This window comes from Lissotriton vulgaris, chromosome 12 (genome assembly GCF_964263255.1).
Source record: "Lissotriton vulgaris chromosome 12, aLisVul1.2, whole genome shotgun sequence".
Classification (NCBI taxonomy): domain Eukaryota; kingdom Metazoa; phylum Chordata; class Amphibia; order Caudata; family Salamandridae; genus Lissotriton; species Lissotriton vulgaris.
In genome coordinates this window covers 169,212,115-169,228,028 of record NC_141700.1, presented here as the reverse complement: position 1 = coordinate 169,228,028, position 15,914 = coordinate 169,212,115, and the positions used below count along the sequence as shown (strand labels likewise).

At 44.1% G+C, this 15,914-nt stretch overlaps 1 protein-coding gene across 1 annotated transcript in view; it reads right to left on the bottom strand.

Annotated features, from left to right (window-relative positions):
- Window positions 1-3,804: 3,804 nt before the first annotated feature.
- The window catches only part of BRD7 (bromodomain containing 7), a 266,204-nt gene continuing 254,094 nt past the window's right edge, over window positions 3,805-15,914 (bottom strand). Inside the window, exons 14-16 of the mRNA XM_086947699.1 lie at window positions 13,807-13,950; window positions 7,031-7,180; window positions 3,805-4,048 (exon numbers count right to left, since the gene is read on the bottom strand). Of these exons, the coding sequence (XP_086803825.1) occupies window positions 4,005-4,048; window positions 7,031-7,180; window positions 13,807-13,950 (338 nt within the window). The 3' untranslated portion in view covers window positions 3,805-4,004. The remainder of the gene's footprint in view (window positions 4,049-7,030; window positions 7,181-13,806; window positions 13,951-15,914) is intronic.

The window sequence follows — 15,914 nt, the reverse complement described above, 5'->3', positions numbered from 1 at the left end:
CCAGGGGAGACCCTGCTTGAGAATACCCAGAGCCTAGTGAAGAAGGGGGCGGAGAGAGCCTCGGGGTCAGGGACCAAGGGCGACTGCACTGGACCCTGCCTGCAGTGGCCAGATTGACTACTCTGAATGTGCATGAACCACAGGACAAGGCCTGAATGGAGGCTTCGGGAGACAGAACGCCCTTCCCGGTGACCAGCCTTCACCATGGGGAAAGTTTCCAAACGACGGGATACAGAGCAGCAGGAGCTGACGGGCGATCCTGGTGAGTCGCGACTACGGACTTGAGCCCGCTGTGAAAGGAAAGACACACACGACGACCCAACTCTCTCCGACATATTGCAGGCCATAGAAACGTCCAGAACAGCTGTTGAATCCAAAATCGATACACTCCGTGCGGATCTGGGATTGTTGAGGGCAGATCATCAGAAATTAGCAGACCGATTCACGACAGCTGAAGGGGTTATTAGAGATCTGCAGCCACAGTCGACCAATACTACTCAGACTTGCGGACATTGAAAAAAGAGTGGACATGTTGGAGCTGAGAGCAGAGGATGTGGAAAACAGAGTGAGGCGCAACATACGAGTTATAGGCCTGCCAGAAAAAGTTGAAGGGAACAACATGGTTGCTTAGCTCGACAACTAGATTCGCACCAAGGTGGCGGAGGGCGGCTTGTCCCCGTACTTTGCCTTGGAGCGGGCCCACAAGGTCACTGCCAGAACGCCCCCACCTGGGAGGCCCCTGCGGCCAGTAGTAGCGCAGCTACTATTCTACAAGGACAGGGATCATGAGTTGAGCCAAGCACGTATCAAAAGCCACCACAAAATAGACAACAGCACCGTCAGAATCTTCCCAGACTTCTCTCAGGAGGTGCAGCGGCAAAGGGCGTCCTTCGTCTCCGCCAAACGGAAACTGAGACAAATGGAGATATCATGCTCCATGGTGCTCCCGGCCAAGCTTCAGATGATGTCAACAGAGGGAATGAAGTTCTTTAATACACCACAGGAAGTGTGGGACTAGAATGAAGAGCAGGGCCCACAAGACTGGAGAGGTGAAGAACAGGAAAAGTCATAAAGAGACTCCTCGAGACTCCCAGGAAACAGGGGAAAACCTAAGTGCCTTCCAACAGAGGCAGAATCTCGACAAGCCAGGGAAAGTGCAGTGGTGGCAATAGCATCCCTGAGCGCCCACGGAGCACGAGGCACCTCCTCACTGTCAGGGGAGGACCCAAGAGAATCAGACTCCGACACCAGCACGAGCACAATGGGGGAGACCAGCCAGATCCTTCCTGAGGTGACTCCCAGATCGCCAGATGACATCATCCGAAGGACGTGCGGCACGCAAGTACAAGCAGGACTCTTGAGCAGGGGGGTTGAGACGACCAGATCATGGGTTTGTATGAGAAGCGGAGGGGCCCGAGATGGGCACTATGGTGTTTACATGCAGTGCATGCTGGATTGGGGGGATCGTGAGGGAGGGGAAACGGCATTCCTCTAGGTGAGCACTAGCCTCGTCACTACCCAAACTTTGTACGATTGTTCTGGTTGCACGGGAGTGTGCAGTTTGGATGGTGGAGAGATCCTCATTTGTCCTGGGGAGGGGGTGTTGGGATGTTTGCATAGTTATAAGTTGGGGGCACTGCTGCCTACCGCATGGGGACATGAGCTATATTAGAAGGGATCATGTCCCTCAGAGCAGGTCGCTGGAAGCTAGGCACGCAGTTAGAGGTTGGAAGGAGGGAAGAAGGATAAATTGTTATGCCAAAACAGACGACGTATAACCTCCTATCCTGCAACATCCGGGGTATGCATTCCATGCACAATTGCTACAAGATTTTCTCTTATTTGAACAGACGGGGAATCCACATAGCAATGTTACAGGAAACACACACCCTGGCCTTCAAAAGGGGCGGCATTACATCGGAGGTGGAGGGGACAAGCATACTATACCTCATTCTCTGTGTTCGCAAGGGGGGCATTGATCTGGGTACGGGCGGGGGTCCCATTCCAACACACAGGACACAAGGTGGATCCAGAAGGCCGCTATGTAATAGTCACGGGGAGGCTAGATGGGCAATTTATCACACTAATAAACTTGTATCGCCTGAATGTAGATCGGGGGTCTTTTTAGAACAAATGTCCGGTATTCTAGCACCCTACATGACTGGTTCGATTATCGTAGGAGGAGACTTTATCAGCATCACGGACCCAGACCTCGAACGGTCCCGCCCACCTCGCCGTGATTCCCCAGTCCGTAGAACAGCCAGGGCCTTTAGGGACTGGCAGGCATGATGGGAGCTGGTAAACACATGGAGACGCACTCACCCGCTAGTGCAGGAATACTCGCACATTTCACATGTTCATGACCTACATGTGTGGCTAGACCCTTTTCTCTGTTCGCCTGACATGCATCATCCTGAACTCCGTCAGGATTTACTAGAGGTGAAGGAAGAGGTAGGCGTGCAAGAAGAACGGCTAAGGTGTTTTGACTTTAAAGCATACCTAGATAGGACCCATGCGGAGAGGAACAAGACGGGCAGACTATTGGCATGGCTTGCCAACCCCTCATGCAGAGGGAATACTATAACTGAAATAGCGGACCCAGCAGGGCAGCCACTATACAGACAAGATGCCATAAACAACAGATTTCATAGCTACTATGCCCAGCTTTACGAGAGCTCTGGGCCCTGCAGGGCCGTGGAAATTGAGGAATACTTTTCGGAGCTGCCTCTCCACACTGTCAGAGGAGGAGGTAGACATATCGGAACCGGAAGTGAGAGTGCCGTCAATGCGATCCTCGTCCCCGTTCCCTTGCTAATTTATGCAACTCTTCCATCGTTTTGCCAGTCTTGCCATAAATTCGGCGGACCAAAATAATAACATTCAGGACTACGGATTTTATTTCAAGCCCTACAGTATGGGCAAAAAAGTTTATTGTGACTTTTTAAATGAGAAGGCATATATTTGATGTCCTGAAGATGAACCTTGGATAATTAATAGGTTCGAAACGTCGTCGACCTTGTCACACTATATGTGTTGGAACTGTGCTGATTAACGCTAGCAATAGTGTGTAATCTATATTGTCTGATTGTGAATTTTAATACACAGACTATTTAAATTGCCTCAAATATTCTTGTTTGTCCTTTTCCTAAGTGTGTTAGTTAGACATCTGCTGGTGTCCTGCTTTTATCACACTTGATTTTTTGTATATTTAATTCATCAGAAATTAAAACTGTCTGGCTGGACAATGAATATAGTGCCTATTTAGTCTATATTTATTTTTGTAAAATCTTCTATATATTTACTATGGCAATGTAAGTACTGGCGTTGCAAATTAGTGATGTAATGTTTTCTGATCTACAAGTTTTTGCACAGTAAAAACACGATGATAAATGTATCACAATATAACGAATACGAAATAACACTAGCACACCACTTGTTGCGCATGGTGGGTTCTGTGCAGAGGGTGTGGCCTGTGGGATTGCTGTGAACAAAACTCCTATACAGTCCTTCATTACTGTACTCCAAGAACCGGGTGTAACCTGTGTCCTTCGATGTGCTCTGTGCCACAAAAAACTCTTTGCATGACCATATCAATATACAGAGAGCTCTGGATACAGAACACAGCTCATGCCATGCAATTCATCATGATCCATGGAATGCATAATGTGACCTTTCGTCACACAGTACACCCCATCACAAAATTCCAGAACCTGCTGCATACAACTAAGTGTGACACTGAATTCAGCACTATATAAAACCATGGCCATTTGCAATAGTTTCAATATGTCATGAATTAAATACATATTTGTATGTAACAAAATTAAAAAGTTTAATGTCAAAAAATGTACAGTTTCATGCCATAAAAAACGCTTTGCACAAAATAAAATGTACAAGTGTTCAGTGAATACAAGGTGAAGGAAACACTGCAGTTCTCTTCTTAAATAAGACTAAAACAGGTAACCATTTGACAATATTTGCCAAATTTAAGTTAAAGCGGAAGCACATCAACTTTCACTTAAATCGCCAACTTTTCTTGATCCTTCGAGATCTAAAAAACAAAAGCAAAAATGGTTTAAGAAGGTATTCCAATTGTATTTTGCACACTGTATAAACAATGATTCAAGTGCCACAATATGCCACTATTAGCAACTGTGACTTATCACAATTAATACAGAGACATTTTACTGGGTCTGGGAGAGATTTTCCTTTCACTCGCAGGACCTGGCAGAATTTGGATATGTCACAAAGCATGAATTTCAGCAGGCACTAATTTTTGTGTAATTTTCTCCACATCGACACTAATTGAAGCAGACCAAGAACCGTGGCTGAAAGCCATTTTCTCTGCCTACTTTTTAGGGCAAAATATGCATTCACTTTTCACATGAGATGCTGGTAAGTATATTTGATGAAATTTCATGCAATTTAAAGATAATTTTCACAAAAACGTTTAGCGTTTTTGTTCACCCCAACTTGTGCACGATTTGTGGTTTTATTTTGTTAAGGTTATGCTTTTGTGAAAACTACGATTCCAGAAGAAACTATTTCACAAATAATGTGCTACAAATAAACAAAAAAACAAGTGCCCACAGTATTTTTTTTTCCAAACAGTAGAATTATTAAATTCTTATACAACATATAAGTATCACAAAAATAATGACAAAATACATGCTACAAACAATTTGTGCTCACGATACTACACTAAACAAAACATATACAGACAATGTACAGAGTAAACAAAAAAACAATAACAATGGCAAAGGGCTTTAAATTCAATTAAGTGGTATACATGAAAAACTGGAACTTAACACAATCAGAGCTTCTTTCCAATTTTTCAAAGATGCGTTAATGCCATTTCGAACCTCACAACTTATTGGATCTTTTTCAGGACAGTCACCTTGTGTACAAATGGGCTCAAAGATCTTCAAACTCGTTAATTCGACTCGTGCAATAGCTATTCCAATTTAGGCAACTACAAGAAATTAAGTAATGCCGGGGAGAGGCTAAGGTTTTCATCGGTTTTAAACAGAGCCTCACTGTCGGCAGTGGAGCAGCTTCATGAGCTTAACGGTCTTTCAACCCATTGGTCTACTAGGTGACAGGAGACACTTACGCTACAAGTGGGTGGCATTTTTAAGGCTTTATCTCTATAATTCCTTAGGGGACCTCACAGTTGGGATTCTCTTTAAATTGGTCTCCTAGGTGACAGGAGACACCTACTCTACAGGTGTTTTAACCTTGGTCTTGGGATGCGATTGCACCAAAACGATCTATGCGGTTTGTCCCGTGGTCAACAACACTCTGTGTTTTCGTTTGCTTGAAAAATATCTCTGTCCAGAAGATGACCTAATAAGTTGTGAGGGTCAAAATGCTGTTGACACACTCCTTGGAGAGTTCTCAAAACCAGACCACTCAAGAAGTGTACAAAAAAATCCATGTGTCATGCAGGAGAGTTTTAAAGGTTACCTAGAGAGGTTCACTGGTATTTGCCTTTATAAAATATTGTGTATTTCATTCAAGGGTTACAGTCCAAGAAACTTATTCAGTCCAGAATAAATTATTTCAACGCTCTCATCCTGCTCGACCTGTTTGCGGTCTTTGACACTGTCTTCCACAACCCCATCATCAGAAGACTCTGCGAGATTGGCATAAAAGGACCTGCTCTCAAATGTATCTGTTCTTTCCTCACAGGAAGAACCTAGATTGTCAGGCTGCCATCCTGCTCATCAGACACCAAAAATCTGAATTGCAGAGTACCACAGGGTATGTCCCTCAGCCACACCATTTTCAACATATACATGACACTGCTCGACATCATCATCTGAGCACAAGTCTTCACCTTCATCTACACTGATGACACCCAACTCATACTCTTCCTGATGGTAAAGGACAACCACTACTAGAATCAACTTCATTAACTGCATGAACATGGTAGACTGGATGTGAACCAACTCCCTGAAGTTCAACTCCAACAAGGCAGAAGTACTGGTCTTCTGCAACACTGCACCCACATCACAACGCACCTCAGGAAGCTTCACTGTCTCCCCATTCACACGTGCAGCCAATTCAAACCTCTCTTGCACACATACAAAGCCCTATAGAACACAGGACCAGAATACCTGAACAGCTGCATACACTTTCACCAACCTACCAGGCACCTATGCTCTTGCTCACTCACACAGTCCTCGCATCTGCAAAAGCAAAACTGGAGGTCCCTCATTCTCCATCATCGCACCAAAGACATATAAATACCTCCCTCATTACATCAGACGGAGCCTCCTCCACCCTTCTTGAGTCCCGAGTCCAGCAGGAAACTGAACACCTGGCTCTTCATATAAACACCATGGGGACCACATACCTAAACACCTGCCCAAGCTCCTGGATACTCTCGCAGGTGATTAGTGCGCTATACAAATCAACATGACAGAAAATAACAAGGAAGCTTAACATTGCTTTCAAAGACTGCACATTCAGATACAATATTATGCAAACCACAAACTTGCATATCTGTGGCCATCACACATTTCTCTCCGACACATTCACAGCCTGGGAATTTACTTCTGCCACCATCAAGATTAAATTCCTTTCCTAGGGTTGGAAGAGTTTATCCCCAAGATTGGGAAAAAGGTATTACCAATGCAAAACTGCACATTATGCTAGCCTGTATAAGCAGAAATATCACTGCCTGTGAGATAACAAGTATTCACAAACATTTCCGGGCCTATTCTTGAAATAATCAAAAATTGTAAATCTGCACCCAGTCAAGGTCAAAAAACAGAATTTGCAGATCTCCCCCACTGTTTTTTTTTATTTTTTAATTCGGGCCTAAATTATGTAAATACTATTTCTATTCCAATGGTTCTGGAGACATACCCAAAAGACTGACAATGTTATTGGTAAAAAGCAAACTCTAGTTTATCACTCTGGCTGAAAAATTAATATAGTTCTGAAACGTGGTTATAACATTAACCACGTTAGAATTGGTTGTTATTTTACCCTCAGAAAACAATACACTATGTGACAAAATACTTACCAGTTGTTAAATCGATAAAATTATCCTCGGACAGTGACGTAGGAAAGGAGAATGAAATGCCCATAGCCTTTCTCAGACCCTCAACACTCACAACATCACCAGGAGCAACTTGCTGAGAAAGTTCTTTCAGATTGCTAGTCACTCTATCGGCTAGAAGTAATGAAATCAAAAGGAGTTATTGAAGGCTTGTGCATTACAGTCTCAGTGAAAAGTGGCAGAAACAAAACACTCATTTAAAAAGGAATTAAAACACAAGTTTTATGCACAATACAGAGTTTTTGTTTTAGCTATTATATATATATATAAAACAAAAACAAACAATGCATGTCATCAAGTATAAATCAACTACAGCGACATCTACATTTTCAAATTTGAAAAAGCATTTTAAATAACAGGGAGCAGTAAAGTAACATTTTCATACCATATATTATACACCAATCATAAACACATAAAACAACATGTCTCAGCAGGAGGATGATCAGACAATACCAACGTGTAAGGAAGACCATGAGACTCATTTCAAGGACCTTAAACCTTCGTGAATTTCATCAGCAAGTCATGCCTAGTATCGTCTCCACCAACAAATTGAATTCTGAAGTGTCTATGCTTGGGTCATCTCTGCCTCGAGCAATGTCACGTCTAGTTACCATAAGGCCAATGCCAAACACTTGTACTGTATTTCTGTTGAGCAATCTCTCATACACCCAGTAGCACAGATTTTTTTTTAAATCTGGACATCAGGCCAGAGGTTGTCCTCAAAGAGTTCTTCCATTTTCTCAAAATGTTTTGCCCAAAGGACACAACCATGTGACATGAGGGAAAGCGTCTTCCCTCCAACATCCCTTAAAGGCCTTATTAGCAATTTACTACAACCTTTCAAGATGTCTGTGTGAAGTAAATTCTGGGAGTCTATCATAGCTGTTACAGGTACTTTATGCTATGAAACACAGCAGATGCACCACAGACTACCATGCTAACTGATTTCCGTGTCTGAAGGGTGGGAGAAGATGCACACTTCCTCTGCACCAAAGAGAGTATAAAAAGTGTGAGGGCATCTTGATCCTCCAGCATAGGCGATATTAACCTGTTCTGTCAAATTATTTGTCAAGGCTTGTACAAGTTTGTAGAGGTCAGAGTGACAAACTGGATGGACTGGAAAACCGCTTTGGATGTGGGATCCTATTTGTGGCAGAATGACATCATTAAATGTTGCGAAGTATCTTTGGGTTGAATTCTTGATAGGACTTGTAGGAATCTGGCTCTTTATGTGATATATAAAAATCTGATATACCCTGTAAAGATCAAGGGGTTTCCTAGGGAGTTGACAGGGGGTGCTATGCTATCCTTTGGAAGGAAGACAAAATTCTGCAAACAGGTATGGTAGAGCGACTTATGGGACCAATCTCTAGGTGTTAAGGTGAGGGGTGAGCAAGGTCCAAGGCAGTCCCTGCAGTACACCACCAGCTGCCGCGTGCAGGGTGCAAAACTGCATTAGGAGCTCAATATGTATCTATGGTGATTGGTCACTGCGAAAAGAGGCTGCAGGCGCTGGCTAGAAAGCCAGTCGGGCTGAACCAACACAGGGGTTCCAGTCTTGTGATGCTCGGGGATAAAGGGACACCAGGAGCCCTCTTCTCCAGAGGCTAGGGGTGACAGATGCAGAGGTGACTTTAGGCATCTGGTTGTCTTACTGGGAGCAGTCGCGGCCAAGGGGGCCTGCGGGCAGAGGCAGCAGGCTGCTTCGGGAAGCCCACAAGGGGTAAAATCACAATGGACTCTAGCTCTAGAGGACCTTGTTGACACCATCGGCCCACTTCAAATCGGGCTGGGGGCAATGGGTGCAGTGGTTGCTTCGCAAGTCAGGTTTTTGCTGTTCTGGAGGCTTCAGGGTCTTTGCTTTGGAGTTTCTGCAGGATGCAGGAGAATAGGTCCGCTGTTGACAGAAGGTCTTGGGTCTTTATCATATGCAGGCAATCCTCCCAAGTTTCTGGAGTCAACAGCTACAGGACGAGTCGACTTTGGCACAGTTTTCAACAAGGGATGCAGACAAGTTGGCGGAGCTGGTACCAGGTCAGCTGCTTCTTCTCTCCTCTCTGCTTTTGCGACTCTTCTGTGTCCTCTTTCTTCTTAGGTCCTCAAGATCTGCTTCTCTGATGCCAGAGACTCCCCTAAATACTGCATTTAGGGTTGTTAGGGGAGTGTAAGGTAGCATATTTAACAACAAGGGGTGGTGATGGACAGAGTTTCTGAATTAAGCAGAATACTCTCACCCAGTCAAGAGATCAGGGCTAGATCCAACACCGTTTTTTAGCTCACTGCACCATCCCAGCTCAGAACCTGGCTATATGCAAATTAGTCTGTTCCTGTCCCAGTGCATGATGGGAACAGGGCAAACCAAACTACCAAGCCAATTCTTACACTGGGAAGGAAACAAGCTACTGGGGACCGGTTTCTGGCATTTCAGCCGTCGTCGGCCTGGCTTGCTTGAATCCTGATGGTGCAATGAGCAAGGGACTCACATCTGAGTATACCCTTCCACGCTTAGGGTGGACAAAATATTTAACAACAAGGGGTGGTGATGGACAGAGTTTCTGAAATAAGCAGAATACTCTCACCCAGTCAAGAGATCAGGGCTAGATCCAACACCGTTTTTTAGCTCGCTGCACCATCCCAGCTCAGAACCTGGATATATGCAAATTAGTCTGTTCCTGTCCCAGTGCATGATGGGAACAGGGCAAACCAAACTACCAAGCCAATTCTTACACTGGGAAGGAAACAAGCTACCGGGGACCGGTTTCTGGCATTTCAGCCGTCGTCGGCCCGGCTTGCTTGAATCCTGATGGTGCAATGAGCAAGGGACTCACATCTGAGTATACCCTTCCACGCTTAGGGTGGACAAAATATTTAACAACAAGGGGTGGTGATGGACAGAGTTTCTGAATTAAGCAGAATACTCTCACCCAGTCAAGAGATCAGGCCTAGATCCAACACCGTTTTTTAGCTCACTGCACCATCCCAGCTCAGAACCTGGCTATATGCAAATTAGTCTTTTCCTGTCCCAGTGCATGATGGGAACAGGGCAAACCAAACTACCAAGCCAATTCTTACACTGGGAAGGAAACAAGCTACCGGGGACCGGTTTCTGGCATTTCAGCCGTCGTCGGCCCGGCTTGCTTGAATCCTGATGGTGCAATGAGCAAGGGACTCACATCTGAGTATACCCTTCCACGCTAAGGGTGGACAAAATATTTAACAACAAGGGGTGGTGATGGACAGAGTTTCTGAATTAAGCAGAATACTCTCACCAAGTCAAGAGATAAGGGCTAGATCCAACACCGTTTTTCAGCTCACTGCACCATCCCAGCTCAGAACCTGGCTATATGCAAATTAGTCTGTTCCTGTCCCAGTGCATGATGGGAACATGGCAAACCAAACTACCAAGCCAATTCTTACACTGGGAAGGAAACAAGTTACCGGGGACCGGTTTCTGGCATTTCAGCCGTCGTCGGCCCGGCTTGCTTGAATTCTGATGGTGCAATGAGCAAGGGACTCACATCTGAGTATACCCTTCCACGCAAGTGTAAGGTAGCAGCCAATGGACCACTGACCCTTGGGTCCCTATGCATCCTATATGACCACTTGCTGTGGGAAGTGGGCATAACCCTGTCCCAGAATTCCTAAGTATGCCATCACAAGGATGGCTACTTCTGAATAATCGAATCCACCTCACAGTAGCCCACCTTAGGGGGTGGTACTAGCCTAGAGGTGGCACGCCTTCCTGACAAATTTTCCCGCCTGTCCAGGTGCCAAGGGGGTCCTGTACAAAGGAGTCAGCTTCCTCTCCTGTGAGGGGACACTACATTTGCATTTCAAAGGCGTCAGCCCTTTGAGGCTTGTCATCCAAGGAAGGCTAATCAGCATGTCATCCTATGGGAGAGGGTGTTACACCCTTTTCCCAGACAGGCTTTTGTTCTGGGTCACCTAAGAGAAGAGGCTCTTACCCTAGGAGGTCTGAACAGTATCCCAGGTGGCAGGCTGGTAGAAACCAGTCAGGGAGCACACCAGAGGCTGGTAGGTTGATAGGGTGCACCTTTAAGGTGCCCTTCGGGGTGCTTGAATTGGTAAATCCATCACTAGAATCAGTGTGGGTTTATCAATACGATATGTTTGATACCAAGCATCCATATTTTCAGTGAAGCCATCATGTAGCTGGGGAACTTGTTCTCACCAGTGTCCAGCAGATGTTTTAAAATAGCTTCCCTGTCCACTTGCACTGGCAGTAATAGGACTGACCAGCACAGGGGCATATCTGCTCATGCAGATATGCCCTCACATGAAATATCCAGCACCCTGACTTAGGGCTATCAGGCCTGCTGTTGGGGTGATTTACAAATATCACAAGCAGTGGTAGGGGACATGGCACACATGTATGTACTGCATGTAGTGTTTTTACTTTTATCTGCGCCAAGGAAAGCAGCATGCAATGGCAGCCTTGCATGTGCATGGTGAGGGGTACCTTAGGGTGGCACAATTCGTGCTGCTGCCCTTAGGGACCCTCTTTCGTACCTCAGGCCTTAGGTACCAGGGATACCATTTGCTAGGGACTTACAGAGAGTGTTAAAGGTTTTGCCAATTGGGGGAACAATTGAGCATTTTTTGTGAAAAAACACTGGCACTGGGGTCCTAGTTAGCAGGAACCCAGTACACTTCAGTAAAAGTTGCATCAAATACCAGGCAAAAAGTGGGAGGGTACTGCAGCAAGAACCCAGCTCCCTACAGGACTTATCCAAGAGAAGTAGCAGAGTGTAGCTACAGTTGGAATCCAAATTGTGCACAAAGTGTTCTATGGGTTTTGCAACAAGGTTTAATAGAGCTAATTTTTGCTAGGGTATGAAGCTATGTGATATTTCTCATTAGAACAACCAATGGGGTCTAGGAACTGGTCCTTGTGGAGCCTTGGCCTGGTATGCATCTACTGAGGTTGCAGGAATTTATTTGGGAGTTGTAAGGGGCTCTTGCATTTCTTGCATGTCAACAGTGTCTCATAAAGTTGTTCTTTAGGTCGAGAGACTCTGCAACAAGCAGCGTAACAGCAAGAAAATCCATGTCGACAGCCACAGCACAGTGTTGCTTTTCTGAGGGCTAGTGTGTGTGGGGGAAAATCTCTCCGAAATAAGGGAAGAACCCACTCCAAAGTATACTCCCCTGAGAGCGGTCAATAACACTTCTGAAGCACTCCCACCCTTGTCTGTAGAAGCATTCCTTTTCTCTCCCCTCAGATTAAGATAGAACAATTCTTGTAAAGCATGACATTCATTTTTAGTGTGATGGCTTAGAAGATAAAGCATGGATGTGTGTTTGTCTACAACCTATTCCTACCACAGGAAATGGTTAATAAATATAAATGAAGTACTTGGCATGGAGTTTCACCTCTTTGGTGCTCAGGACGCCCAAGGCCACCTGACGTCACGGTGGGCATGTGCTAAGGACGGCCGGGGGGGATCCGAATCCCGCCCACTTATTAATTCTCCTGCACAGAGGTAGAATTTGCGCAGCGCCAAAGGGATTAAAAGAAGGTAAATGAAAAAGCACAGGAGCCAAAAATAGACTTGCAGAAAACAAAAACTCTAGAAAAAATAGCGATATAGGTAGAAGAAAACAATCTAGTTTGGAAATTGTACTGTAATAAATAAATTACTAAAAAAGTGAAGTGTCCTGTGTACATAGATCCTTGGTCTACAGAGCAGAAACTATCTGAGAGTGCACTGTCACGTATTATCCAGTCGTAGAGTAGCTGGTCTTCCTAAAAGTGCCATTGTTCAAATTTCTCTTTATAGGGCTTCTGATATGTTTCTGAGTATTCCTTTCTAAAGAGGAAATTACGAGCCTAGTTGGTGTTAAATCCAGTTTAATTTCAATTGGCTAAACATTAATATTTGGGTTTATGACTTTAATAAAGGAACACATATGGTGAACACCTTTTAACTTGGAACAGGGTGTGCTAACAAAATTAAAGCACCCCCTCACCCCAGAGCCCATCACATGTTTTAAACCACAGCCATTGAATCCAGAGTACACCTATCCACAGGTATGGATGGGGAACAGTAAAAATGCTTAAGTTTTAATTAGAACACTATACCATTGTCTACACGTTAGAGAGAGATATATATCTTGCTCCCATTACCTTTGACTCAACAATAGATCAATTGCTAACTGCAGAAGCAGCTCATCAACATTTACTTATCTGCAAGCCAAGGCAATCGGACTATTGATATTTTGTGGCCCTAATAACGACAAATTGTAGGTCAACCACAGCACCGAAAAGGGAAAACACATGAACATTTTCATGGAGGCAAAACCCAATATATAGTCAAGTGAAGTGCTGCATGTGCCATTCTAATATTTGCATTTTACTTATAACACAGTTATCTGGTGAACAACATAGCCCGCTTGGATCACAAAGTTATTCCACTCTCAAATTCATGAAAAGTAATACAACATACATTTCCAGGAATGAGACAGATAATGTTAACTGCTCTCACATAGTAAGCAGTGCTGAAGACAAGGACCCTTGGAAACACTCAAATGCTTTGACAATCAAAAAATCATAAGAGACGCATTATATTTAGTATGCTGATAAGACCACAGTGTGTTGATTAACAGAAATATGCCCAGGAAGTTTACCATATATCCAATTTCGATCAGCAGACATGGTATGATTATTATAGACGTGTCATATGTTTGCAAGTAGGAGGCAACATAATAAACACACACACCTAGGTGTATCTCCTTGAAGGATGGTCCTAGGAGGCAAATCATGTTTGGTGGTGGTCTGGTACTCAGCCGCTCATTTTGCGCTCCTTGAAGTTCTTTGATTAACATAGTGGTTTCATCAAGTTTCTTCTGGAAGAATTCAGCAGCTGTAAGAAACACACCATGTTAGAGAATCCCTTTTTCATAAACACACACAAATGCATTTATAAGAATAATTACAAAAACTTAGATTTAAAGTGTCACAAGGCCAAACCAAAACAAGTAAATATTCTGGCTCAATGTCAGATCGGTATCTGATTTGTTCCAGCAAGAAAGTTTGAACAAGTTTCCAATGATTGGTCAGTAGTCTCCTCTACACATGTATTTTGTTTACACAGATTAGTTCTATGTTCATTGTTTAATTTTTTTGAATTTTTACCTTCGGTCGGCAATGGTAGTAGGTGGACACTAACTAGACTTTCTAATTAATATTTTTCCCTAAAATACTATGAAACACTTACTAAGTTTCCTAAACTCTTCCAAACTACATCTCTTGCTACTGTTGGAGATCTACATTACACCCAAGGTTGCTGAGAATACCATATTTTCATTAACCTAAAATAATGAACAAGGAAAACAATATAAATACTGATGCATTACCAAAAGAGGCGATATGCAAGAGGCATACATTTTACCTCAAAATCCAGACAATTTAAAATTGAAAATGGAAGACTTCTAGACGAAGATTGAAGGAGGAGGAGGGACTAGGGACGAGAAACAGACACACCTTAAATGCCTATCTTTCTATTTAGCAACAAGACATCACTGACCAGAACCTAAGAAAATATTACAAGGGTTTAAAAGCGTAAACCACAATACGCAGACAAGGATGGGAATTCTTAAAATGTTTTGAATGGAATTCGATCAATACCACTAAGCTCCAAATGCTGAATCCGGCTAGCATAAATGCTAGTTGGTGGGTGAAGGGTGTGTGTGTGTAGGGGGTTGTACTGCTTATTTTGTAAACAAAAAGTAAGGACCAGAGCCCTTCCCAGGAGGCCACTGCACCCTGGGCCAGCCATTGCCCCTGTTAGCTCTGCCAAAGACAGTATCAGCACAACTACTAACCATCACACTCCTACAATTGTGACAATTCAGCCTATTCTAAGCCATTCAAAGCTATAATAAAGGCATGACTGGTAGGTAATGTTCTTTTTTCAATGTATATTGACTTATACCGGAAACCATTGGCACAAATTAGGCAGGGAGGGTGAGGCGTGGTTTTGCTGACCCACGCAGGAACAGTGAGGCAGAGTGAAGAGCAGCCATGGGAACCCCCTTGATGCCCTGGTAAGCGGGCAGAGGAGCTGCAAGCTGGACCTGTGGAGGGCCAGCACCCAGGAGAACACACAGCAGAGAGAATGGGCAGACATCTGTGGCGTGGCACATCCCGTAGAGGGACACGAGGAAATGACCCAGATCACTACATGCCGCAAACAGATGCTTTCATGGTAAGTAACATTTTCCATTTGAGGCATGTGTGGCTATAGATACACATGCTGTGCTGAGACTGTAAAGTAGTCCTCCCCTAAGCAATGGCTATCCTGTGGATGTCACCAAAGACTGAAAGAGGGTACGAAGAACAGCCTGACTGACATTTGCCTGTTGGAGGACTAATATGCCTATAGTGCAGTGCTTAGTGAAAGTGTGTGGTATAGACCCAATAGCTACTTTACAAATGTTCGCTACTGAGATATTCCCTAGGAAGGCCATAGAGGCCACTTTCTTTCTGGTAGTGTGGGCCCTAGGTAGAGCAGGCAAAACTCTTTTAGCCGTTGCGTAACTGTTTGGATGCATTTCACTATCCACCTGGCTATGCCTGATTTCAATAAAGCCTTCCCTTTATGAGGGTGTGAAAAAGCAACAAACAGTTGCTGGAGTTTATCGAAAGGGGTTAGTTCTGTCCATATAGCACATTAAGGCACGATCACCTATCATTGAGAACAATGTAATTGCTTTAACATGCCTGTTTGGAGAAAAAGTGGTTGTCATGCAAATGCCAATAAAAACATATTTTTAAAAATAGTACATTAAGGCACATTTGACGTTGAAGGTATGAAGGGCCCATTCC